Source organism: Primulina eburnea, chromosome 12 (genome assembly GCF_022965805.1).
Source record: "Primulina eburnea isolate SZY01 chromosome 12, ASM2296580v1, whole genome shotgun sequence".
Classification (NCBI taxonomy): Eukaryota; Viridiplantae; Streptophyta; class Magnoliopsida; order Lamiales; family Gesneriaceae; genus Primulina; species Primulina eburnea.
In genome coordinates, this window is record NC_133112.1 from 3958111 (window position 1) to 3983631 (window position 25521).

The 25521-nt window shown below is 35.1% G+C and overlaps 1 protein-coding gene across 7 annotated transcripts; it reads left to right on the forward strand.

Annotated features, from left to right (window-relative positions):
* Positions 1–1926: 1926 nt before the first annotated feature.
* Positions 1927–25325, forward strand: LOC140806928 (uncharacterized). 7 transcript variants are annotated; one of them, XM_073163487.1, is made up of 33 exons: positions 1947–2043; positions 2074–2221; positions 3156–3243; positions 3644–3752; positions 4007–4105; positions 4902–4944; positions 5377–5448; positions 5538–5633; positions 5748–5993; positions 6781–6964; positions 8828–8939; positions 9013–9099; positions 9315–9453; positions 10197–10293; positions 10381–10443; positions 10561–10670; positions 12036–12140; positions 12455–12528; positions 15162–15237; positions 16246–16515; positions 16764–16835; positions 18694–18765; positions 19066–19130; positions 19241–19343; positions 19425–19556; positions 20153–20296; positions 21424–21531; positions 22570–22620; positions 22717–22794; positions 22873–22986; positions 23173–23369; positions 23839–23908; positions 24705–25325. In XM_073163487.1, exons 2-33 carry the CDS (start codon positions 2138–2140, stop codon positions 24891–24893), a joined length of 3549 nt encoding a protein of 1182 aa, XP_073019588.1. In that variant the 5' UTR covers positions 1947–2043; positions 2074–2137; the 3' UTR covers positions 24894–25325. The 7 variants fall into 7 exon arrangements, with proteins under 7 accessions (XP_073019585.1, XP_073019587.1, XP_073019586.1 ...); XM_073163484.1 differs by having other exon boundaries at positions 1927–2221; XM_073163486.1 differs by having other exon boundaries at positions 1927–2221; positions 19081–19130.
* The last annotated feature ends 196 nt before the right edge of the window (positions 25326–25521 follow it).

Here is a 25521-nt window from a genome sequence, read left to right on the forward strand (position 1 = left end):
GGGGCTATAAGAGCGAGGAGAGTCGAAGAGAATAGAGCGTCATATTTGAATTGGGGTGATGATAGGCGGTGTTATGAGAGTAGTAGATATAAAAGTCAAAGAGAGTATAGGAGGGGTGATGTAAATATGACAGTTCCATCTTTATGTGGCAAGCTGACCCAAAAAAAAAATGATTGGGAAGATATGATGAAGTGTACATTTGAGGTGCAAGATTATTCGAAAGATACGAATGTAAAAAAAGCTTGTGGCGAGTTTACCGACTATGCTGGTACTTGGTAGGATAAGTTAGTATTGGGTATGAGACGATGTGGAGAGGACCCTATAATCACGTGGGGATGAGATGAAAAGGGCGATGATGAATCGATTTGTTCTTAATCACTATGATAGGAGAGTTGGTAGGAGAGATGAATGTTACTTGCATGAGGCGTCTTTAGCATCCACGTGGAGGTTGAACCCTGAGGAGAGCATCATGGCTAGACCAATGACGAATTCAAATCATAAAGCATCCAAGTATGAATATCAAGGTACGTCCAATAATTCAATTTATCGTAATTTTGATATTATACGTTGTTGATGTATATTGATGAGACACGACATTAGCCAATGTCAAAGTGAGGAGATAGCAGTGATGTGTTCTCAAACAGAGCTTGAACCTGAAGTCGTATTTGAATGTTGATATAATGTTGTAATTGAGATCGACTCTTTGAATTAGGGTTGAATCAAAATTTGAAGTTGAGCTTGAGCCCGAAATTGAGATTGTGGTTGAGGGAGATGATGATGATGGCATTCCATTGGTCAATGATGTCGTTGAACGATATACAATAGAAAGTGAATAATTAGGTGGTGAAAAAGTTTCTATTGTATATGCTATAGAGGAGGATCAATTGAATCCAAGTGTAGTTCATGAGGATCAATTGAAAATTATTGAAATGAGTGGAAAGAAATATAAATGACTGAAAGAAAGAGTGAACAAAAAAGTGATGACATCATAGAAAGAAAAAAATATGAAAAAGAAAAAGAAACCAACGAAAGAGAAAGAAATAAAATGATGGTCCAATAGAATGAAAGTGAGAAAAAATTGATTTTGTACAAACTCCTTAACTTTGTGTAAAGAGGTTTATTCTCATTATTATGGTATAGCCAGCTCATTATTATGATATAGCTAGTTCAATGCCGAACATTATTAATTTTCTTTGCAGGATTTTTGAGATTTCATGATGAAGATGTAAACAAGTGTCGATGCTGGAAAGATCCAATGAGTAGATCCGTGAGAATTTGGAAACACTCAAAGTGAGGTAAGAATAGTTGCCCATACATCGTCTGAAATGTATATATTGTTTTCTTATCTTAATTCTATGAAGTTTTGTTTACAAAATTTTGGAGAAAAGGTTGTAAATGAAGCGCCTGATGGACATGATATAAATTTTCGTTTATAATATTTATGGATGTGAGAACATTGAGAAGTTGTATGCGATAAGCTTGACTATTGGTAATTTTGATTTGTCGCAAGTTTTCAAATGGACGAGACTTAGTCATAACAATAAATTATATGCATTATAGTTAAAGTATAACGATGCGTCAAGAGAATGCACGTATAATTTATGTAGTTTGTCCTATTTGCATGATATATGTTTATTGGATAATGATTTTAAAAGGTGCATATTTCTATATGAACATTTTTATATTCATGGTGAATATCTGTTTAAAAATAATAACTTTTTTTTTTATATTCATAGCATAAATTACGGGTTATCGTGTTACCAATGCACATTGTCGTGCTTTGATAATTGCTGTCAAGCATAATGTGGAGCTACTCACTGGAGTAGCATAGAGCAACGATCCGATATGAAATTGTCACACATATAATTTTAAAAAAAATAGGTTCTATATATATTCTTCATCAAATCTTGGTATCCCAATGCCCCTAGATGAAATAAACCGTAAAAAGTTCCATCAATGTCCTCATCCAATTGAATCGGTCGGAGGAAGGAAAGCTGTTACAAGACCTCCATTGAAGCCCTCGGTACGTCAAAGCCGATCAAGTCCACTCGGAACGACTGCTGAATCCTTGCTTCCACAAGGAAAGGCTGAACGCGCCAGCCATAGCTCACTAGCTCCGCAGACCTTTGTGGCAACGATGGATCAAGGCTATGGAGCCGCTGATATTTCTCAGCTTCAAGCCACCATGCAAGCTATTGAAATTGCCTGCAGTTCGATTCAGGTTTTTTTTTTTCCTTTTTACCGTCTGTAAATTCCTTGGGCCCTTGATGATACATTAATGATTACATTTTGGCTAGAACTTTCTATGTGCTTATTGTTATGGGATTCCGAAACATGGGTTGATTTTCATATCGTGATAGAGGGGATGTTACCGTCATGTTAGTGGCCCTGATTTCTCTGAGGTGCCTGATGTTTTACGAGTCCCACTTCATAGGGCGGATTAAGGTTTAGGGAGGAAGGCCCACTCTCACGGGAGATAGCTTATCGAGGGATGATATTCAAATTTTAGAGGCGATGCACTCAATACATTAATGTTTGGATTTATTTCTCCTCTGGCTCAAGTCTTCAAAAAGGGCGAGATAAATTTTCATTTTGTCATTGTATAGTTGGCGTGCTGTCTGTTTCTGGGAAAAAAAATTAATACATGAAAACATCAGTAGACAAGTTTCATGAATGGCTTACTGAATATAAAAAGGCTGTCTGTGGATTTTCTCATGAATTTGGTATTGGGATACCGATTGGCGAGAAAACATGACATGAATAGATTGTATCTGTTGGATAATCGTCTTGTTGGGCATTAAAGTTAGTTTTCCATCTTCTAATGTTCTCGGTACCAATTGATACTACACACACACACAGTCGCTGTTTATGAAATAATCATTATGATTAGTAACTCATGAATCCACGTTCTGGCATGCATCCAGGTAGTTAGTTATTCTATGAAAATTATCAGCTCAAAAAATTTATCATCATGACTTATTAAACAATTTTGTTTTCTATAAAAAAGCAGCGTCTTGCAATTTTGTTTGCAATAAAAAATTCCAGTTACTTAGTATTTCATTTGTAAGTTTAAAATACTTCAGGGATGCTTGTGTAATAATTTTTCTTTCTTGGGATACATGAACTTGTGGAAATATATGGGAATGATTAATCAGATGCACATCAATCCGGCAGTAGCTGAGGCCACAATATTGTCATTACGCCAGTCTTCTCGGCCATACCAGGCATGTAAATTTATTCTAGGTATGTTTGCGTAAAAAACGCACATGATCTTTATGATATTTTTATCCATGTAGACTTGGATTGAATGATTGGTGCAGAAAACATAGTAGTCTATGGAGTCTTTTGGCCACAAGTGATTATGTCGTCGCTTACGCTTTAAAACTAATATGATTTTTTAATAATTTCCCAGCAAGTAGTTATCATCTAGCCAAAGGCATGTCTTGGTTTTCTAAATATCTTATCCCGTTGTACTTATTGATATGCATGCATGCTGAACATCATACTGCATCCGTTACGATGTCTGTAGAATTTTAGTTCTAGCATTTTTGGCATTTGGAAATGCAAGTAAAATGAGCTTCATAACCTTGATATAGCCAACTTAAGTAATGGATTTTTAACTTGGATTTCCATGGTCATCCAGAAAATTCCCAGTTGGCAAGTGCAAGATTTCAGGCTGCTGGAGCAATTAGAGACGCAGCTGTACGAGAATGGGGATTCCTTGAGGCTGATGACAGGATAGGGTTGATCAGGTAATTTAAGAAGTGAGTTTGATTTACTAACTTGGGTAGTATTGTGGTAGTAGATCAATTATCACATACAAGTAGTAGTACTTCAAGTATTAGTGTATCACATGTTATATTTTTTGGTGGATTTTACTTGAATGTGCATTTTATTGTATCCAAAGATTCACCATCAATCAAAGCTTCAACATTTGGCCAATCTGTGCTTAAGTTTTGGGATACCCTTTGCTTCAGGTTGTGACCAATGCTACACTTTATTGCAGTTTTTGTTTGTGGTTTATCATGAAAAATGCCAGTTCACCTGAGGGTTACGTTTTAGCGAAAGTTGCATCTGTGGCTGCTCAACTGCTCAAAAGGGGCTGGTAAGTTGCTTGGACCAAGGGACAAATACGTAGCATTTCCTGAAATATACTGATATGAAATGCTTCTTGCTGACATCTATGTTGGTGACAAAGCTTCCTATGCACTATGAATGAGTGTTCATGTGCTCATTACACCCTTCTATGGGTTTTAGTACTAAGAAATAATGGTAAATTATAGTACATTCATTTAATAAATTGAGAGGATATAATAGAACTTTGAATGCGTATTCATGTGCTCATTACACCCTTCTAGGTGTTTTAGTACTAAGAAATAATGGTAAATTACGGTACAGTCATTTAATAAATTAAGAGGATAGAATATAACTTTGAATGAGTATTAATGTGCTCATGCCTCATTACACCCTTCTATGGGTTGTAGTACTAAGAAATAATGGTAAATTATGGTACAATCATCTAATAAGTTAAGTGGTTAGAATAGAACTTGTGGTGAGTTGACAAGAAAAGTAAGTATCATGCTTGATTGTCTATGGGGCCAAACAATTGGTAAATTAGTGTGAAAATCGTTTGCAGGTTATGCGACAGTTACATGGTCTCTCAGATAATTGTATTTTTCATGGCGGATGCTAAGATGTAATATATGATATTTTTTCCCATCCAATTTGGAGCTTAATGAATGTTACATTCTGAAACTACTCTTATGTGGAATCTTTTGGAGGATTTAAAATCTTTTAATTTGAGTGTTAATTTCTCCACATCGTAGTTAACTGGATTTGTATTGTTAACCAATTGTACGATGGCTATTGTAAATCTATATATTTTCATTTTCATTCTGTAGGTTGGATTTTGCTACTGAAGAGTTGGAGAAATTTTTCCATGAGGTATGGTAATTAAAAAATTTACATGTTTTTTAATCCTTTAGAGTACTTTTGACGCATTATTGATGTTATTTGTTTTTTGATCTGGTTATTGATTCCCATTATGTCGTCATAGGTAAAAATCTACAATCTATTTAGTTCCTTGCCTAAATAACTATTGAGAGCGATAGTCTATTCTCTTACTACGCTGTCACGGCTTTCGGTTTATAGTTTATTTTCTTTGTTGGGGTTGGTTGGTTTGGACCACAATGTTAACTTATTTTTCAAGTAAACCGGGATGCTTAGCAAAGCGTTTGGCAAAAAAAATTCTCAAGTGTTTTGCTTAATCTCTCTGTAAAGTTTGGGACTCATTTATTAGAAGGAGGGTCTTTCTCACCCCTTCCAATATCTCCCTTTGTGTTCATGCTTGAAAAGTCTTATAGTTTTGCACTGCAGGTGAAACAGGCTATAACTGGTAGCCATGGTCTTGACGCACAGTTTGTCGGAGTCAATTTTTTGGAATCTTTGGTATGTTTGTCCTTGCACTTTTTTCTCCCGAGAATTGTTTTGTTCAAAATTTGTTCTCATGCAGTACACATGTGATATATTCCTGGTAGGTGTCTGAATTTTCACCTTCTACATCAACCGCTATGGGCCTTCCCAGAGAATTCCACGAGAAGTGCCGAACATCTCTAGAGAAAACCTTTATAAAGGTTTATCATTTGTCTAATGTTTGTCCTTGTGATGGTCGGAGCATTTCTTAATTGACTTTCTAAATTTTCATATCTATGTATATGTATTTATTCTTCATATTTCACTCTTCACAGGCATTTTACTGTTGGGTGCAAGACGCTGCTTTTAACATCTCAAACAGAATACTCGGAACCGATGCCGCAGTTCCTGAATCCAAAGTCTGTTCAGCTGCATTACGTCTGATGCTTCAAATACTGAATTGGGATTTTCGAGGCAACAAGAGTACTGATGAGAGTTCCATAAAAGGGATTGATGTGTTTTGTGATAGAGTGAATCCAGAAAGTAACTCAATTAAAAGGACTGAATGTGTCATGGTTCAGGTGAGTGATGACATAATACATGCATTTCTCCAAAGAGTGCCATGCAATGATTAAATTGAACTTGGGAGAGTTTAGTAGTGGGAATTATTGGAGTTGAATATAGTTTGAGCAAAATTTTGCAATTAATTGAAACCTAAATCTTTAGCTTTTAGTTTGCATGGATGCAAAATGTGGATGAGATTGGTTTGGGTTGTGCCGAAGACAACCCAAGATTTGTTTACTACGGATCTGGGACATGTGCTTGGCAAAAGACATAAAATTTTCTGGAAAGTGGTGATCCATGGAATTAGTTGGGCGGTTTGGTTGGAGAGAAATAGAAGAATTTTTGAAGAATTGGAAGAAACCACGGAAGAATGTTGGGGAAAAATCAAGTTCGCTACAGCAAACTGGATTCGAGCAGATAAAAACTTTCAGGGATTGTCTACATCTGATATTTTGAAAGATTGGTCATATGTGTATTGTTAAAAATTAACTAGTTCATGGTAGTGGATCACTAGTCCACTTCTTGTACTGTATAATTCTCATATTAATAATATTATTATGTTTCTTATCAAAAAAATAGTGGAGTTTGAGTTCGTAAGTTTATAATCTAATATTCTGGATGATTGTTTGTTAAATTTATTATTCTAATTTAATTAGTAGTGGAAATGCTTCTGATTAAGCCGATATTTTAGATTGATTTTTTTTATCTTTCATATTAAATTTTAGCCTACGAAGGCATGTCTCTTGACATTTTAGCCTATGAATGTGATTTTTATAATTGTTTCTTCTTTGACGCTTCTTGTAGCCTGGTCCTGCCTGGCGTGATGTGCTGATTTCAAGTGGTCATGTTGGGTGGCTTCTGAACTTGTATGGTGCGCTTAGACAGAAGTTTTCATCTGAAGGTTACTGGCTTGACTGTCCTCTTGCAGTTTCTGCTCGAAGACTTCTAGTGCAATTTTGCTCTTTATCAGGAACCATATTTCCATCTGGTAATTTATTCCTTTTATCTTCGTTTGAAGCCTGGATGTTTAATATGCTCTTTAATTGTGATGCATCTCAACTTCTCTTGCATAACATGTAATGGTGCTTCGCATTATATTTGTTTTATTGTTTCTTTGTTAATTCTAACCATGTTGCTTATGTAGTTTTACTTGCTCAGTGTAAGCAATCTACTATACTTGGTGCTCTTTATAGACCAACTTTATTTTGGTATACTACGGAGACAGGAATGTGGATCTATTTGAAGGGCATGTAGGCAGTTCTCATTGTGAATGTAGATTAAAAGTATTTGTTTTAATGTTTTTTAGTTATGGTTGTTTTCTGGTTGTTTTGTGCCTAGACCAATTTCAGATGAGAAAATTAAAAGAAGCCAAATTAGATCAACTCTCCCTGAGCTACTTCAAATCATATAAATGCTCTCCCCAAAAAATAGCATCTACTTGACCCAGAGTTTTAAATTTATACACTTTCTGTTACGGGTGGGTTTGGGTTTAAGGGGTATCAGGCTAGATCAAAATAGGAAGGATACGCATGAGAATAAAAGAGGGTTGGGGGGAGGGGGAGTTAGTATTTAGGTAGAATAGAATTTTGTTGAGAGAGGTAACTAGCTTGCTAGGAAAGAACAGAGAAAAGATATTCTCTTCGGACATCTTTCTAAGTCCTGGGGATATTCTCTTTCGAAGGAATTTGGTTGCTATTTCGTACGTAACTTTTATTATTCTTGGAATAAAGGTCTTCTTGTTGAATCATATTCTTGGATAAATTGTTAGTGTTGTTTGTGTGTGTTCACAACACTTTCATATACACCGACTACTAAAGATTTACTTGTGCCTCCACTGTGAACACAACAAGATGTATCAAAATTTTCGGATCATTTAACAACTCTCTAAGGGAAGGCTTGTCACTTGTGTAATTTGAACATATTTGAGAAGGTCCCGATTATTTGATTATTTCTAGGTTGTTTGTGCTTATATTAAGAAGCGATCGGCGTTAATGTAGGAGCTTATACTTTGTGCCAGCTTAACCATTTTACTTATATTGATTATTGGGCCTTTTCGTTTCATTGAACGTTTGTTGACGTTCTTATTTTGTGTGTTATAGACAAAATTCTAAAATTCGCTAGACGCTAGTCGGGAGCGCGCCCAGGTCGCTCGACCTAGACGGGGACTAGACGCTACTAGGCGAATTCCACGTATCAAGTATCAACAGACCACAGACTCCTCCCAGATGAAACGATATTCTACAGAAGAAAAACGATCTGCAGACTGCAGGGGGCAAATTAGGTTTTCTTGTTGCCTCTTGGACATTAGTTTTGGTCTAAAGGCCTATAAGATTGGGTTATTAATTGTTAGGGCAAGCCAACAAATGAGATTTATGATTATTATTATTTGGTTTCTAAATCTAAATGCCCAAAAAAAAAAATCTTGAAAGCCTGCGGCACCTAGGACCGCCTAAGGCCTCCTAAAGTTGCCTAAGGCCGCTTGAGCTGGCCGACTTGCACTTTTTCGGTGCTCTCAGCCGGCACCTAGGAGGCTGTCTAGCTCGAAATTTAGACCACTGGTTATAGAAGTTACATAACTCTTTGGTGCTTAATTCTTAACCTTTGACGTTTGACACTTCGCTATATTTTGTTGCTGTGGAAAGGAAGATAAATTTCCTTTTTAATCATTGCTAGTGAAGAATTTACCAAGGACATATGTGTTAACTCTACCGCTTTTTGTGCTTAATACTTTCCTTTGGTTTTATATCATCTTCCTTTTTCCGAATTTTTAATTCCACATCCGGTGCATTCGATTACTGCCAATCACTTGCCGCTAGTCTGTCTTGATAATGATTTTTTCCTCATAATTTAGATAATGGGTACACACAAAAGCAACTCCTTCTACAGCTCCTAGCTGGAATTTTACCATGGGTTGAACCACCTGATGCTGTTTCAAAAGTGATAGAATGTGGAAAAAGTGAAAGGTCAGTGATTGTGGTCACCATCTCTTTCTTGATTTGTATAAAATTGATAAATGTTTTGTTTAACGATCTCCAGTGAACTGCTTGATGGTTGCCGTGCACTGTTGTCCATTGCAACTGTGACAGCACCGCTTGTGTTCAATGAGCTTTTGAAATCTATGAGGTCAGTCATATTTAAAGAATTGAAAAAGCTGAATATACGAAGCATCTTAATTTTTTTGGCTCAAATTTGATTAAGTTAGAAATTTATTCCTTTCACCTATTTTTTTTGATCAATAATGCTTATGGACATCCCAAAAAAAAATGATCAGTCCTGGATAGAGAGTAATATTTAGTGTAATATTTTTAACTTAGCTGAGTAATTTACTTTACGCTCAGGCCTCATGGTACCCTTGGCCTATTATCTGACCTGACATGTGAAGTCATTAAAGATCTTGCGAGAAATCATGCTGAGGAAGAGGCCTGGAGTTGGGTAGCCCGTGATATTTTATTAGATACTTGGACTGCACTGCTCCTGGTACATGCTGTTGCAGCCTTAATTTTATATCACTTGCATAAACTGTAGCTACTGCATTCCTATTTCTTACCATTGTATATCTGTTAATATATTACGAAAACGTATTTACGCATCTTTGTTATGAATAAGGCTCAACTAAACATGGTCACACACTATAATTCATGTTGATAGGGGTTTGTTCAGGAAATGTATGTACTAAGTAATCAGGGTATTGAGGCAATATGTTATTAAAATCTACCTTTCGATGATGGATATGGATCCGGGGGATGCTCTTGCCGTGCTTTCATGTACTTCTTTGATATATACTGAGTTTGTTCGATTTCTGTGGGATGCTCTTGACGTGTTTTCATGTACTTCTTTGATATACTGAGTTTGTTCGATTTCCAGTGTGGCTGTGTAATGTTCTCACTTCTTTGTGCGGTTGTAGCTAATGGTGCCATGGTTCTCTAATATTATGATGACAATGGTCGTCAAATTTGCATGTTATTTGCACATTGAAGTAATCGATATTCTTAAGGTTGTAGGACATTTTGGTATTAATTTTATTGGTGTTAGTGCCAATTAAAATTTTCATGTAGGAGAGTATAATTTAGACCTGCTGTAATCACTACGAAGTGTAAATGTGTTTATTCGTTTATATGTTTGTATCAATCATTGGCACGGGTATCATTGTTATATCATCCTACTCAGTAGTTTCTGTTAATTCATAATTATTCTGCTGGCTTTATTTTTTTAATTTACAGCAGTTGGATGATGGTGGACATCTTGAATCGCTTCCACCTGAAGGGATCATTGCAGCTGGCAATCTTTTTATGCTGATAGTTGAGTCTGAATTGAAGGGTAATCCGCATTCTTTCAACAATATAGAGCTTATTTCACCTTCAATAGTATATTGCTTTCCAGTGACTTTTTTTTGCTTCTCGCCAGCTGCTTCTGCTTCTGCCTTCAGTGATGAGAATGAATATGATTACTTTCAGTCTTCTATAACAGGTAAATGGCAGTGAGTGAATTTATGAGTAATATTTTAACCATAATATTGATTTTCATTTTTATCATATGTAGAGTATCAATGAGTCTTTTTTGATGCTTTATGCGTTTTCTTTGTAGCTATGGATGAGAGATTGAGCTCTTATGCTCTTATCGCACGATCAGCTATAGGTGTTACAGTCCCTTTTCTCACCAAACTTTTCTCAGATCTTTTCACAAGGCTTCATCAGGTATGTTATCAGTTGACATTTAGTTTCTTACTCAATGTTTGCTGTGGTATAGAGGAGATGTTGTTTTAGCTTAGTTTTCGTCTACTTGATGCCGGTTTCCTGGCCGAAGTAGGTGCTTCTATATTTGTCTGCGTTTCTGGGTTAACTTGTCATGATGTAATGGTGGAAGTTGCATCAAAATAAGTTTTCGAAAAAAGCCAAACCCATTATGCCTTTTTCCTTTATATTCATGTCTGTCTCAACCCTCGGTTGGTAGATAGTGGTCCTTAAATATAATATGCCAATGTATGCGAGAATCCCATCAAGTGTGGTAAACTGTAGGTTGGTATTTGATACACATATTGACCACCTAGTTGAAATATTCAGTAAAAAATCAAATGTTCAATAGGAAAAACCTTGGAAGTGAGGAAGTGAATGTATTTTTTCTTTGTAGCTCCGAGGTGCAACAACAATTTGAGCCAGGTGCCTGAAACAGACAAAAGGTCCTATAGTGTGCCAGGCAGAATGTATACCTGGGACCTAGAGGGCACTTTTGACTATAAAATGTTTTATTTTCTCACCAGTAAAGATCTGTTGGTATTGGTTTTAGCTTACCTTAATTTTGTAATTTGATTGGATTAAGTTTTTACGCTTGAAATTGCAGATAAGGTGGCGTTATGGTTGTAGATCTCATAGATGTTTAAAATCTTGTTTGCAGTTTGATTGATTGTACACCCTAGTTGCAAGTAGTCATTCTCTTTCACTGGACAATGTATCATAACGCCGGGTTCTGTGTTTGTTGGACTAAGTAAACTACCGATCTAGTACATTTTTGCTGAATATTTAAATGATCTACAAACATCTTTAAACAGCTAGATCTTTCAGGTAGTGTTGTAGGCACCTTATTGATTCAGGTTATACGTGGTTTCTATTTGAACCTTTTAGCCTTTTCCCAGTTAGCTTGATTCTGGCTATTTAGAGGTACAGGAGTAGAAAGGCTGTTAAGAGTGTTTTCAATCTTTTCTTAGTTCTGAAGAGCATTGGAATTTCCACCTAAAGCAGTACTTGGTGTGTTGACTTTTAAAGGATTATGTTTCTGTACTTTTGGTGGTGATTATGTGTCCATGAATATTGTTGATGGGTTTTCTCTGTTTTCCTCGTGTTAACTGAGCCGGGCTTACTAAATTAAAGGACATAGTCTTTAATGAATGGAACTAACTGAAACTTTTGATATTTTTTATGGGTATAATGCTTACCAATTTTATTTGTTGTGCTATTATCTTCCTTTTCATAACCATTATTTATCATTTAAATTTATCTTGCATTTTGGCATTTTACTTCTGTTTTATAAGAAATCTCTTCTTCATGTTTCCTCACCAAATGTAGGGCAGAGGCATTAGTGATCCAACTGAAACTTTGGAAGAACTTTATTCTCTCTTACTCATAGCTGGACACGTTTTGGCTGATGAAGGGCAGAGTGAAACCCCTTTGGTAAGAGGTTTTTCGTCGCATTTTTTTTCTAACTGCTCTATGTCACCATGTTTGAAATTTCTGGTGGGGGAGTTCTTGAGGCAGTCAGCATAATAGGTCGAAAGCAATGTATGCAATTCTTTTGTATGAATAAGATTCAATCATTGAGGTCTGCAAGCAACTCTGGATTTCTAAGCGTTCAAACAATGTGTTGCATCTGATTGAATCTGCAAAAATGGCATTTGTCTCATGCTCGCTTTCACATCTCTGGTTCTCTATATGACAGAAAGATGATGATATTATAGCTTTCCATTTGTAAAACATGAACTTTTCAGGTGCCCAAGGAGATTCAGGCCCAATTTACAGACATTGTGGATGCAGATAAACACCCCGTTGTTGTTCTTTATAGGTAGGATTGCTTCTAGCGCATTTTGTGATGACAGTTGTCCTGTTTGAGTGATATTTTCCAATCTATTTAATTGTTCTTCTTATTGAAGGGCTATTTATATATCCCTGCAGCAAATCTTCCATTGTTGGTGAATTTAGATACACATCATTGTTAACAACCTGAATACATGATTTAGAGATTGCTTCGAAATCTGTTGTTCCAGATCAATCAACAGGTGACTACGGGGATTATTGGTGTATAATGTTTTGTTTGAAAGTTTGTGTTTCTGTGAATAATTAATTCGGATCTGAGTGTCAGAAAGGAATTTCAAACCCTTGTGAAATGCTCCAACATGGGCACCGTTCCCCCGATTTCCTTGCACGGCTCTTAATTTTTTTGAATAGTTTATTCCACAAGCAAAAAATCCGAGTGAGCGAAAATGTGCTGCCGACTTCCTTGCACTTTTAATTTTTTTGAATATTTTATTCTAAAGGGAAAAAATCCGAGACCTGGGATTTTTATGTTCCCGATGTCTCTTAGGACTCGTGGGCACCATTTGCGCTAAAATGGTGCCCCTGTTGGAGCATTGCACGCCGATTGGGTTTGAAATTCCTTTCCCCCCTCGTTCCAGATGAATTATTCACAAAAACATAATTTCAAACAAAACATTGCACACCGGTAATCCTCAATAGTTAACTTTCGATTGCTACAGAACAACAGATTTTGAAGTCATCTTTAAACAATGTTAACAATCACATAGTATTGATGACTATGTTTCCTGTAATTAATCAGAGATATGAATTGGTTTTGTGGCGTGAATTTTTCCTAGAATTATGGATCAATTTTGTGGGAAATAAGAAAATAAAATTTCATGGATCATGCCATTAATTAGGCATCTTTTATTGTCTTTAGGCCAATTCCTTAGCATTTTCACAAGCTATATTCCGTAATAATGCATGCTAGAGTTCTTCATTTGTACCTGTTCCGCTCCCATTTTATGTTACTGACTGATGACTCGAGTTAGGAGTTGTAGCAACCATCACCTAATGTTGCTCAAGTCTCTATGAGTTCCGTTGGTTTATCATGTGGAAAATGACATAAATCAAAATAAATTTGTGATGGATGAGCTTAATCATAAAAAATTTATTTCTGCAAATCAAGGGCAGCAAAGTTAGAAGATTTATGTAAATTAAGTACCATTTTTTGTGTTTGTACCTGATCCCATTATATGATACAGTCTAATGCCTAGGCCTACCAGACATCTTATCCTCTGGCTGCTAATCACATGCTCACATCCTTAATAACATTATTATATTAAAAAATTTAGAGAAAATAGATAATTTATAAAACCAATTTGGTGTTCCTCAGCTTTAATCCCCAAATATATGTCAGTTTGGACTCAATTTAACAAGTTAGAAGACTCACTTGAAGAGTGTTGGATAAGATTAAATTCAGGTATCTTTTGGAGTTTGAAGAATGTGGGGTTTAAATTGTTCCGGGTTTCAGATTTGTATAGGAATCGGAGTATAATATTATGTTAAGTTGACTCAGGGTCTTACTTCATTAGGCGTGGACCTCTGGTCCATTTTTTTGTAACTAAAATATTTTATTAATCTAATATTGTTTCCTGTCAAAAGAAATTTAACTCTACAACTGTGTATCCTAAAAACAACTTTAACTCTGTTGATATGGGTCCACTAAAATAAATGTTTGTGAATATACTATTTTAAAATCTCTTTTCCCAGGAGTAGATGATAGTAAAATTATAGCTAATAAGGAATTTTACAAAAATGTGTTCTATAGCGGGTTGAGATGAGAAAATATTAGCACATGTGAACAGAACATCCGTTAATTAACAATTTTTCGTAAATCTCTCTATAACTTGATCTTTAAGGATTGTGAATCCTGATTATCAAGAATTTCTCATGAAATCTAACAAATTACTATTTTTGCATCTTCATAACTTTCCACGTCCCTTCTCCTGAGATCAAACTTGATATGAAGTTTAAAGTCCTATAATAAGGAATTTTACAAAAATGTTTTCTATAATGGGTTGAGACGAGAAAATATCAGCACCTGTGAACAGAACATCCGTTAATTAACAATTTTTCATAAATCTCTCTATAACTCGATCTTTATGGCAGGATGTAGTGGATCGTCACATTTGAGTCATTTGACTCCAAGTGTATTTTGTAAATTGGCTAGTCGTGAATTTTCGTTTGTTAATATTTATTGAGCACAAGAATGCATGGATTGGTAATCGAGTGTCAACGACTAAGGTTGAAGCTTAAGTATAATTTGGATAATCACATGTTTTGTTGAATACGGATAATATTAAGTTAAATTGTGTGTTATTATCAGCATATTGGTACTGTACCTCTGTACATCCTACAAAAATATCTTGAAAGTGGTGTTTTCATTCCATTGTGGATGCAAAGAGCAATTTATTTTGGTCATGTACCGGTGGCATAATTAAGTTCACAACTTTGGATTATGGGATGAATATTCATAATGTCAAAGGTGCTCTATATGAGGTTACCTATCAATCAGGAAACTTTCAAGATTCTTGGTGTATTGTGCTTCTCTGTGTTAAAACTAATGTCTAACTATGTTCAATTCTCCATAGAATTTATTCAACCCTTTTACATGTCTAGCTCAATCATAAAGTTTGCTGAGCAAAGTTTAGATCCGGAAATTAGAGCGTCATTCTTCAGTCCTCGTCTCATGGAGGTACTAATAGTTTTTTGTCGTTTTGGTCATTTTCCTGTTGGACTTTGTTTTAGGCAGGGCGCAGCTATGTGTTTTTTCATTTCAAGTGATTGGCGTAAGCATTGATGTAAATTGTTTGGGTTCATTACATCCAATTATACCAAATATGCTGATTTTGATCACTGCACGACTTTGCGTCCTACCCCATGCGGTTTGAGACACTGTTTTAAGAGGATTGGGCTTCTGTAGATCAATGCTTTTAGAACCAAATGTCCAGCTAGAACCACACATGCAAGTTTCCTTGCCTGTGATCTATTATTACTACTTCAATTTTGTGTAAATGGAACAATTTCCGTGACTTTCTTGTTGGGTTACCTGCCTCTACTCTCTAGTTTTAAAGATAATATGTATTTACTGCAACGAATCTGATAACAATCACGTGGCATGAGTTTTAAGTTAATTTCAATTTTCAATTGATGGCCAGCATATTTTATAACTTATCATTCTTATTGAGAGTGCTTCAAACCTCTAACCGTAAGAAGTTACGGACATTTAAAAGTCTCTATCAGTCTCTCTCTACGTTTGCTTGCTATCAACTCTCTGAAATCACCGAAATTAAGCTTGATTTTTTCTTGAATTAAGATAGTTATTTGAGGAAAGACTCTTGAAATGCGCAAGTTATCAAAGGGGAAAAGATGGATCAACTATGGTGTGCTGTACATGACAACTTGAGATAGATGAAAGTATAACTAAATCGCTTTTTTCTGTTGGAGTTGGACAAAATACTTGGAAGCAAAAATAAATTGTTTGAAATTGTTGCCCTACTTGGCATGGAAGTACGAAATAAGCAATTTTTTACCATGTTTTCTGATTTAAAATGTTCCAGAAACCTTTCCAGACATGTAGTCCTGGTTACTGCAAAGTAATAAAACCCTCTCTTTATTGTTAGAAAAAAAGGTCTTTCCGTCATTCCCTTCAGTTTCATCGGGGTTTGCTTTTATAGTAAACATTTCTGGCTTATATTTGCAGGCAATTGTATGGTTCCTTGCAAGATGGTCTTCAACTTACTTGATGCCCCCTGAAAAAACTAGTGTAAACAAAAGCAGTTCTAAAAATAATTACAATGCCCAACTGGATCCAATAAGTACAACATTGATTCCCTCAGATCCATCCGAGAATCCCGCAGATGCATTGCTTAGTTTTTGTGATGAGAATAATCAAGGAAAAGTTGTGCTTGATATTATTATTCACATCTCTTTGACAACACTAGTTTCATACCCTGGGGAGAAGGAGTTGCAGGTACTACTCGTTTTCAGCTTCTGATGTTTTCATCCATATAGTTTTCATGTTCTTACATTTGTTACGTGCCTTATTTGATACCTCATTTCGATTTGTTAATAATCTGACTGAATGTGACATACTACTGTAATTAATATCCATTTTTAAACTTTGAATGTGGTTTCTGTGCTCAGGAATTTATAAACTTATAATGCAGTATCGAGATTGACAAATGGATGTAAAATATTAACTTGCTGTTTGGATGATAGGCTCTCACATGTTACCAACTGCTTCATGGACTTGTTCGACAAAGGAACATTATTGCTCACCTGGTTACTTTGGTCAGTTTTGCACCTCTCTTTGTGCACCATTTTTTTTCCATCTTACGTTGGCAGTATTTCTGCATTGCATTTTGGAGAAAGTTTGTCTGTTACGTTCTGCCGAAATTATTGTTCAGATTATGAAAAGTATCCACTTGATGAAGAATAATATCGTGGGAACTGTCTACCTGCCCACCTGTGATGCTAGTAGATTGATCTTTCTATGATTTTATTATCTAATTGAATGGTATTTGTATATCTCCTAATGAGCACATTTATGCTAGGCTCTTCGTTGCTGCTGAATAGAAGTGGAATATTTGATCTTTGGCTTCCTTTATACGCCTTTTCAATTTTGGATACATAATGGTGCAAAATTTTCTTCAAGGCATTTTGATGTTTCAAGTTGAACAATTTATATTTTCATGTTCAAATTGAGGACAGAGGTAGAAAATCAAAGAACATTTTGTATATTATTGTTATTATGATAAATCTTTAATACTATTGTGATTTAGTTGGGATGAATTTCTTACCATATTTATCCCCAAGTCAATATCAATTCAAAGTGGCTAACATTATGTTTTGAACTAAAAGATAATAATAAAGTTTTTTGCCCCATGGTCATTGTATCGTGGACGTAGGTCTTTATAGCTCAACATCGTAAATTTTATCATGTAACAGCTTTATTCAATATATTTCTACTATTATAAAATTTCAACAATTTAACTGGTTTCTTAATGGAACATGTCTAGAATTTCTTAGAAATTACTCTCTATCCCTGACTCTGTGCTACCTATTTTCCAGTGAACCAGTTATTTGTCTTTAAACACTTTCTAGTTGCTAAGCCGCCCACTAAATGCCATTAGAACATAATATTCCTTGAGAAGTTGCTTCAATTTGCTTACATACCAGTTTATTATTTTCTGTGATGGTTCATTCTTGTCACACAAGGTCTTGCAATTTTCTAATGTCTGTTACGCCAGCATGATTGACGGTATGGCCGCATGACCTGGCATTAAACCATGTTTGGTATAATATTGGACATGGAAAGATTAAGGGTTAGTTTGTATTTGTTTCCCTGTGTTTCTGGTGATATGTTTTAATAACATATTTTTTTATGAAAATGTAATGGAGAATGAACTTTATGTAGAATGATCTTTATGTTTGGTTAATTTATACACTGTAGAATCTTGTAAAATTTTATATGGTAAATGATTTAATAATATGTGGTTAATCTAAAAATATGGAATTATATTGTATTATTTTGTAACACAATAATACAGAATTTTAGGGAGATATGAAAATTTGAATTGATAGTAGTGATTATATTTGGATTTGGAGATGTGAGTGAGTTTTAAAAAAGAAAATGAAACTGAGATAGTAATGTTTTTGTTTTTAAAAAGAGACAACTTTTTATAAAAAATTAAATCAAACAGCGCCTCTATAGTTATGTACAAATGCAAATGCTTTAACTATGAGACATATTTGAAATTTGTATTGAAAAATTTGCTTGGTAGACTAGCTAGTGCCTTTATCTGGTGGTGATGTTAGTTACATGCTTGATAGATGTATCATGCAACATGTTTGGAAGTTTTATTGAAAAATTTGTTTGCTACTGTCTAGTGCCTGTATTCGGGTTTTGGAGATTTTAGGAGTGAGAACCTAGTTAATTACATACTTGATAGATATATCCTGCCATTATAAAAAGGCGTTTTGTGTGAAAGTTAACTACTATTGTTTTTTATGTACATTAATAAATGATCCCTTATAATGATACCCATTTAACTGGTTCAGTTTTTGACCTGGTAAGGTATGCATTTTTCTACCATATTTGCTACTTAATATGTATTGGCTTGTGGAATATCTGATGCTATTTATGCAGGGCTCTTGGCGTGATTTTGCAAATGCTTTTGCCAACGAAAGCGTCTTTTTCACATTAAATGCGCCTCACCAGGTAATCAATTCTAAATTTGTTGTAAACGGAGGAAGAACAACTTTGTTTCGTACATTGATGAGTCTGTGACATAAATCAGCCTTTATTTATATTTTCCATTTGTTGTTAGACATAAGCATGAATTGGTTGAAAGAAAATAATGTCTTGCAAAAGTAATCTTTCCTCTTATTGATTTATTTTGGCTGATTACCTTTTTTCTCCACTTCTCCACAGTTTATTTCCCTTCACTGTTCACTTCTATCACACAGTATCTTTCTTGAAGTTCTTGAGAAATACTATGAGATCTTTCTTTGATGTCAGCGTTCACTTGCTCAGACACTTGCTGTTTCAGCTTCTGGCCTGAAAACATCCGACAAATCAAATCAGTGAGTCTGTCATCTGTATAGTGATTTCTTTCACAAGTCTTCAATTCTCACTGGTGATCGATTGATTATGGACTTTCAAATAACTTTTTCTTTTATTTAAACTGTTTTAGGTATGTAAAAAATCTGACAAGTCATATGACAGTACATTTTATAGACTTGTCAAGCAAGCACGACCTCAAAACCATTGCGCAACAACCTGATATTATTTTGTTGGTAAAATTTCATTGTACTTTATGCATTCTGTTGTAAAATATGCATAGAATGGATAGATGACATCGTTATGACATCCCATAGGTAAGTTGCTTGTTGGAGCGACTTCGTGGAGTTGCCAGCGCCTCTGAACCTAAAACGCAGAAGGCTATTTATGACATGGGATTCTCAGTTTTAAACCCTGTCTTGATTTTTCTTCAAGCATACAAAGATGAGGTGATTAATTACTCTTGATAATGTCTCTTTTTCTTGGGATTCTTTCTTGGGCTACTTGCTTTTGAATCATGTTTGAAATTTAAAATTTGATTGTGCAGTGATAAGAATAGGTGTTGTTATTGATCAGGGCCAGTTAGTTGTCAAGCCATATAACACTCGCTTAATTTGGACACTGTATTATGAAGTTTGAAAATATCGGTCCTTGTAGCTATGAGATTGCGAGAAGGGCCAATATACAAATTGAGTAATCTAGGTTCACATGTCATTGATGACTATAAGAACGTCTCGATCTTAGACATATTGAGAGATTGGGCTTATGTGTATCATTGATACAACATTGAAATTATATAATTCATGTTGAAAGTAGATCACTAGTCCACTGATGTACTTGTTCTCATCATATTATAAATAAATTATCGTCTCTTATAAAAAAAATGCATTGTCTGATTTATATTACTTGTTTATGAAATTTAGAATTACCTTTTTTGTAATTTTATTAAGACTTTCATTCAAATTTTCAGCATATTCTTCGCAAGTCAATGGATATTTTTGTTAGGAGAAGGGTTGATTTTTTGTTCCTCTTCCTCTTATGTTAGCCTTTGATCATCTACCTTCTGCTCAAATTTGTTGTCAATTGGGTGGATGGTCAAATCATCTATCTAGAGGCCCAAGAAACTGCTGCTGTGGTCAACTTCTGCATGCGTTTGCTTCAGCTTTACTCGTCTCACAATATTGGCAAGGTAATTTCCTTCACAATTACTGGTGGCAGTAACACGCCTTCTGGACAAAAGAAGAATGGAACCGTGCAGATTTTGAATTCAATTTATTGATTGTGCTAATAAATAGTGAGAGTGCACTTGTTTTATGTGTGATGGATCTATGCAAAATAGCAGTTGATAATTCTGGTCAAAACAATCATGTTTTTTTAATGTTGAATTCCTAAGGATGGTTATAGATTTGCTTAAAATTATGATGAACCAATACCCGTCCTAACCCCTCCGACCCATTAGATATCAACAATGTTTTTGATATGTTTGAGTTTTAACTCTTATATTTATAACAAAAATTAAATTATAAAAAATCATATTGATAGTCTTTTCATAATAAAATCAGTACAATCAAATTAATTAGACAAGTCATTGTATCATTAAACATGCTTTATAAAGTTTGTCTTCCTTATCACTCTTAGTATGACAATCGATGAAAACATTACGGTTTATTATGAATTTTTTGTTCGGTGATATTTGTAATATATTATCATAGAATTAGAACTAGAATTATGTTTATTATTTACATCATTCTGCAACCAACAAAGAACACACATTAATGTCTCCAAACTAAATGGGTCAGGTCTTATAGAATCTGTTATCTGATCCAAACCCACCAGCATAGAAAAATCAATTCCCGTTACCCACCCCATATCCATTTAACTTATTTAAACCTGCCCTAAATGAGTTGGGTTTGGACCCATCACGTATAAAGTGGGAGGTGCTTTCCACTTTGTTGTCGGATCTAATTTGTTGCTAATCAAACCAAAACATGTATAATAAGTCCATTGTTGCCTACCTCACATTATCCATTTTTGTTCTTCCTATAGCAATATAATGGTAAAATTGGTAGGTGAACTTGACCTGATCCAACTGTAAGATTTTACCACACCTTCGATAATTTGCAGTTCACTATTTGTATCTTATTTTCATTTTAACTGATTGTTGCCATAAAAAGAATTTGCGTCATTACCAATTTGTTTAGATGTATCCTAGTTTGGTGAAACAATTGTACTCTTAGGTGGAATTATGAGGGTAGATTCTTATGTAATCGTGATGATGGTTATTTTTTCTTTTGTATCTGCACTCTGCCTTCTCAGATTTCTGTGGGCCTTTCAAATAGCTTACGCACTGAAGCGGATGCGGAGAAATGCAAGGATTTACGCGTGCTCCTGAAACTTCTTTCAAATCTCTGTTCAAAGGATCTGGTGACTCATCTATATTAATTTCATCTCTTTTTTCCTACAGCCCCCATGAGCTATTTTTTTTTTTTGCTTTCTGTACAATGTCAACTTGCATTAGTGAAGTTATGATCACCTTCTTCATTAGCCAACATTGACAGGTATTACATCTGATTTGAAAATTGTCCTCGCTGTGCCCTCCACTTATCTGACTTGGACTTCTTGAATTGACGTGATGCACATAAAACATTGAGGTTCTCGCATATTTGAGTGAAGGTTTTTGTGACCTCCCCTCCCACATCAGTTGTGGGACGAGCATGACTTGTTTCAAAAGTATTTTGCAACTTTTGCTATCTAAAATTGGCTAAAACATTTTAGGCCAGTGGCTTCATTTTCTAGCAAGACAAATGAGCTAGTTAACTTTTTAAGGTCCACCTAGCTATATAGACGGAGTGTGTGAAAAACATTGGTAATTGATACAATACAGCCAGATAAAGCCTTGACTTCCAAACTAGCGAGATAAAAAATCATTAGTGATCTGTTAGCTTCTATATTAGAAATAAGTAATGGAAGAACTCAACTTCAAATGTATACTTTTTAAAATTAACGGCACTGTAAATAATTTAACCATTTTATCTGGTTGTGATATCACCGAGCACATAGATTTCGAGCAAGGTCGAACATTAATATGCTGAACTTGTGCTGTTAATGATGATTTTGCTGCTTTAGTAATGCCCTGATTTTGTTTGTCATGTATGGACTATAGAATATCAAGAGATGATCTTTGAATAAAGTATGGTTGCTATGCGACTTATAGGAGTGCATCATTTGAACTTCTATTTTATTTCAGTGGTTATGGTCCTTTATTCCATAGGTCTTGGAAGAGGAAAAAAGATAAGTGTATGTTGTGTAGGAATACAAAATAAACGGCAAGGAAGAGTTTTATTTATTTATCATTCTTTGTTAGACTAAAAAGGAGACAATGAAAACCATGCTTTTTTAGCTAGTTTCGGCTATGTGCTTTTCTGTGATACCTGCAAGGATGATATTAAGATGTTTGCTCAGGTTGACTTTGCATCTGAACCTGTCGAGGCTCATGGTATAAATATTTCTCAGGTATATTCCTGTAAGATCTTCATTAAAGCTAAAGATGTTAGAATTTCATTTGTAGTGCATGTCTCGGTAATTGTTCCCACCACATTTTTCTTTCAGGTGGTATATATGGGCCTTCACATTGTAACTCCTCTTATAACAGTAGACCTGCTGAAATTTCCTAAACTTTGTCATGGAGTAAGGACCTTTACTAAGTGGGTTGTAGGATCCATTATTGCCAAGGAAACTCATTCTTTCTGTCTTATTATTTGACAGTATTTCTCATTGTTATCTCACCTTCTGGAGGTCTATCCTGAAATGATTGCACAACTAAATATTCAGGCTTTCAATCACATATTTGGAACTCTTGATTTTGGCCTACATCATCAGGTAGTTCTGGCCTTTGAAGTTTGTGCTGTTTTTGTCTAATGGTCTATTGTGGATCCTGATATCATGTTTATCTGTCTTGATTAGGTCCTTAAGTTTTTATTAACTGTGATTCCAAATGTCTTAAAAGATGTCACCCTTCTCATTATGATGCTAAATTTTGTTATCTTTCCCTTGCCTGGTGATTAGGACATCGAAGTTGTTGATTTGTGTCTAAGAGCACTAAAAGCAATTGCATCACACCATTACAAGGAAAGAGTTGCTGGTAAAGCTGGCTTAGGATCTCATGCTACCAGTTACAAGGACCCTACTGGAGAATTCCATGAAGGCATTCTCAGTCGATTCCTTCATACACTGCTGCAACTTCTTCTTTTCGAGGACTATAGGTGAGATTTTGAGAAATTCAATCCTACTGCTGCAGAAAGTACAACCTTTGATATGACTCATTATTATGAGACTAAAAGTGCGTTTAGCCGGAGAAAAAGTGCTTTTCTTAAAAATTATAACGATTGGTTACAAAAGCTATTTAGAAAAAACGTTTATGTAAATGTTTTAAAAGCAAGAATTTATGGCCTTTTGACTTCTGCTACTCTACTACTTTTTAAAATAAAAATAAGAACATTTTTTGAACATGTATCGGCTTCTGATTTTTTTTTTTTGTAAAAAAACTTGTAAAAGCTGAACTTATTTAAGTTGTTTTTTAAGTTACAACTTCTGTATCCAAACTCGCTAAAGATTAGTAAACTAAATATTCTTGTTTTAGTTCATTGGAGCACAATTTCTTGTGCACACTCTTGATAGTCCTATTGTTTTGATGTTTGGGAAGACGAATTTTTAACTTACTTTTTACTCCAGTGCTGATCTTGTTGGCTCCGCAGCAGATGCCCTACTTCCTTTGATTCTCTGCAAACAGAATGTTTATCAGGTAGCTAGGCTACACTTCTTTTTCTAATTTTCTTTTATTATTTAGTTTTTATCTTCAACATGTTCAATTACATACAACCATGGTGGCGGTGCTGTTAGATGCTGTTAGATGTCTAGAACAGGGTTTTGATAATTTCATTATATCACAGTGAGCTATTTATTCCACCCTGCATCAATAAAGTTAGAAGTTGTACCTCACCGTTTTATGTGGAGTTGTTCCTAGTGAATCTGCTCTAGTTTGGAGGATAAAATTATTAAATGATTAAGTGATAAATAATAAAAAGAATGATGGAAGTAGATAATGATAAAATAATATTATGTTTGGTATTATTGTTAAGAATGAGATAATTAAGAATTTTTTGATAAATTGACAAAATTGCCCTCCACTTCGGCGGTGGTCTGCCGGCGATCGGCTGGCAGTCGGCGGCGGGCGGCAGTCTACCGCGGCGGCGACAGTCGGTGGTGAGAAGTGTTGGTGAGTTTGAATATATAAGAGGTGTAAAATCAGAAAATTAGGTTGGATTAAGAGTTGGATAAATAATCTTAGGGGTGAGGATTGATTATTTTATCTCAGTTAATAACCTAATTATTTATAGGAGGGATCGACTTGGTTAAATAAAAATCCTACCGAACATTAAATTAGGTGGGTTAAAATTTCAGTAAACCCACCTAACCCCCCAACCAAACGCAGCGTTAATGTAACATTTGGATTATATGACAAACCAGGTACTGTGATGCCACAAAGTTACTGTCATCTCTTGCTCATTTTTTATATTTTTTATGAATATTTCTTACAGAACTTGGCAAATGAGTTGCTTGAAAGGCAGGCAACCCAAACATTTAAAGCACGGTTAGCGACTGCGTTCCATTCTCTCACAAGTTCAAACAATCTTTCTTTAACGCTTGACCGTGTAAACTACCAGAGATTCAGGAAAAATTTACATAGTTTTCTCATAGAAGTTCGTGGATTTCTCCGCACCATATAGCACATGCAGACAGCACCTTCAGATTGTTTTAAAACTTTATTTTTTTCCCTGGTCGGAGAGATAGCTTCTCATTTCTTCACTCTCCTGGGCACGACATATTTTATCATGGCCCAGGTCTCTGAACTTGTTAACAAAGACTGTTATGGCTTTGAACACTTGCACAGAGGAAGGCTCTTGGGCAGCAGAAAGTACAAAATCTGATGTGACAGCTCCTCTTAAAAACACAGAATATGCGGAAGGAACCATTGCATAATTCAGAGGCCTTCTCTTGGATGTCAAAAGTATCGCTTTGATCCTCTCCTTGTACTCTCCATGTTATGTATTTGTATCGGTTTCATGGCAAAAACTACTTGTAAAGACAGGAGATAGCAAGAACAATGAATCCTCAACAAAATTTTGAACTTTGGTTAATTCTATATCCCATTTGAGGCTGATGTGTACGGATACTACTATGCTGTAACACTTCCACTCAATAATAATATACAAATATAAAGCGTAAGATATTAATGTACAAATATTTACCCTCAAATGCCTAAAATAAAGTTTTGGTTTAGACAACAAATTGAAACATTAGATTTAGGAAATAGTGCAAGATGACATTTTCTGCCACACTAGTTTCTATTTTGAT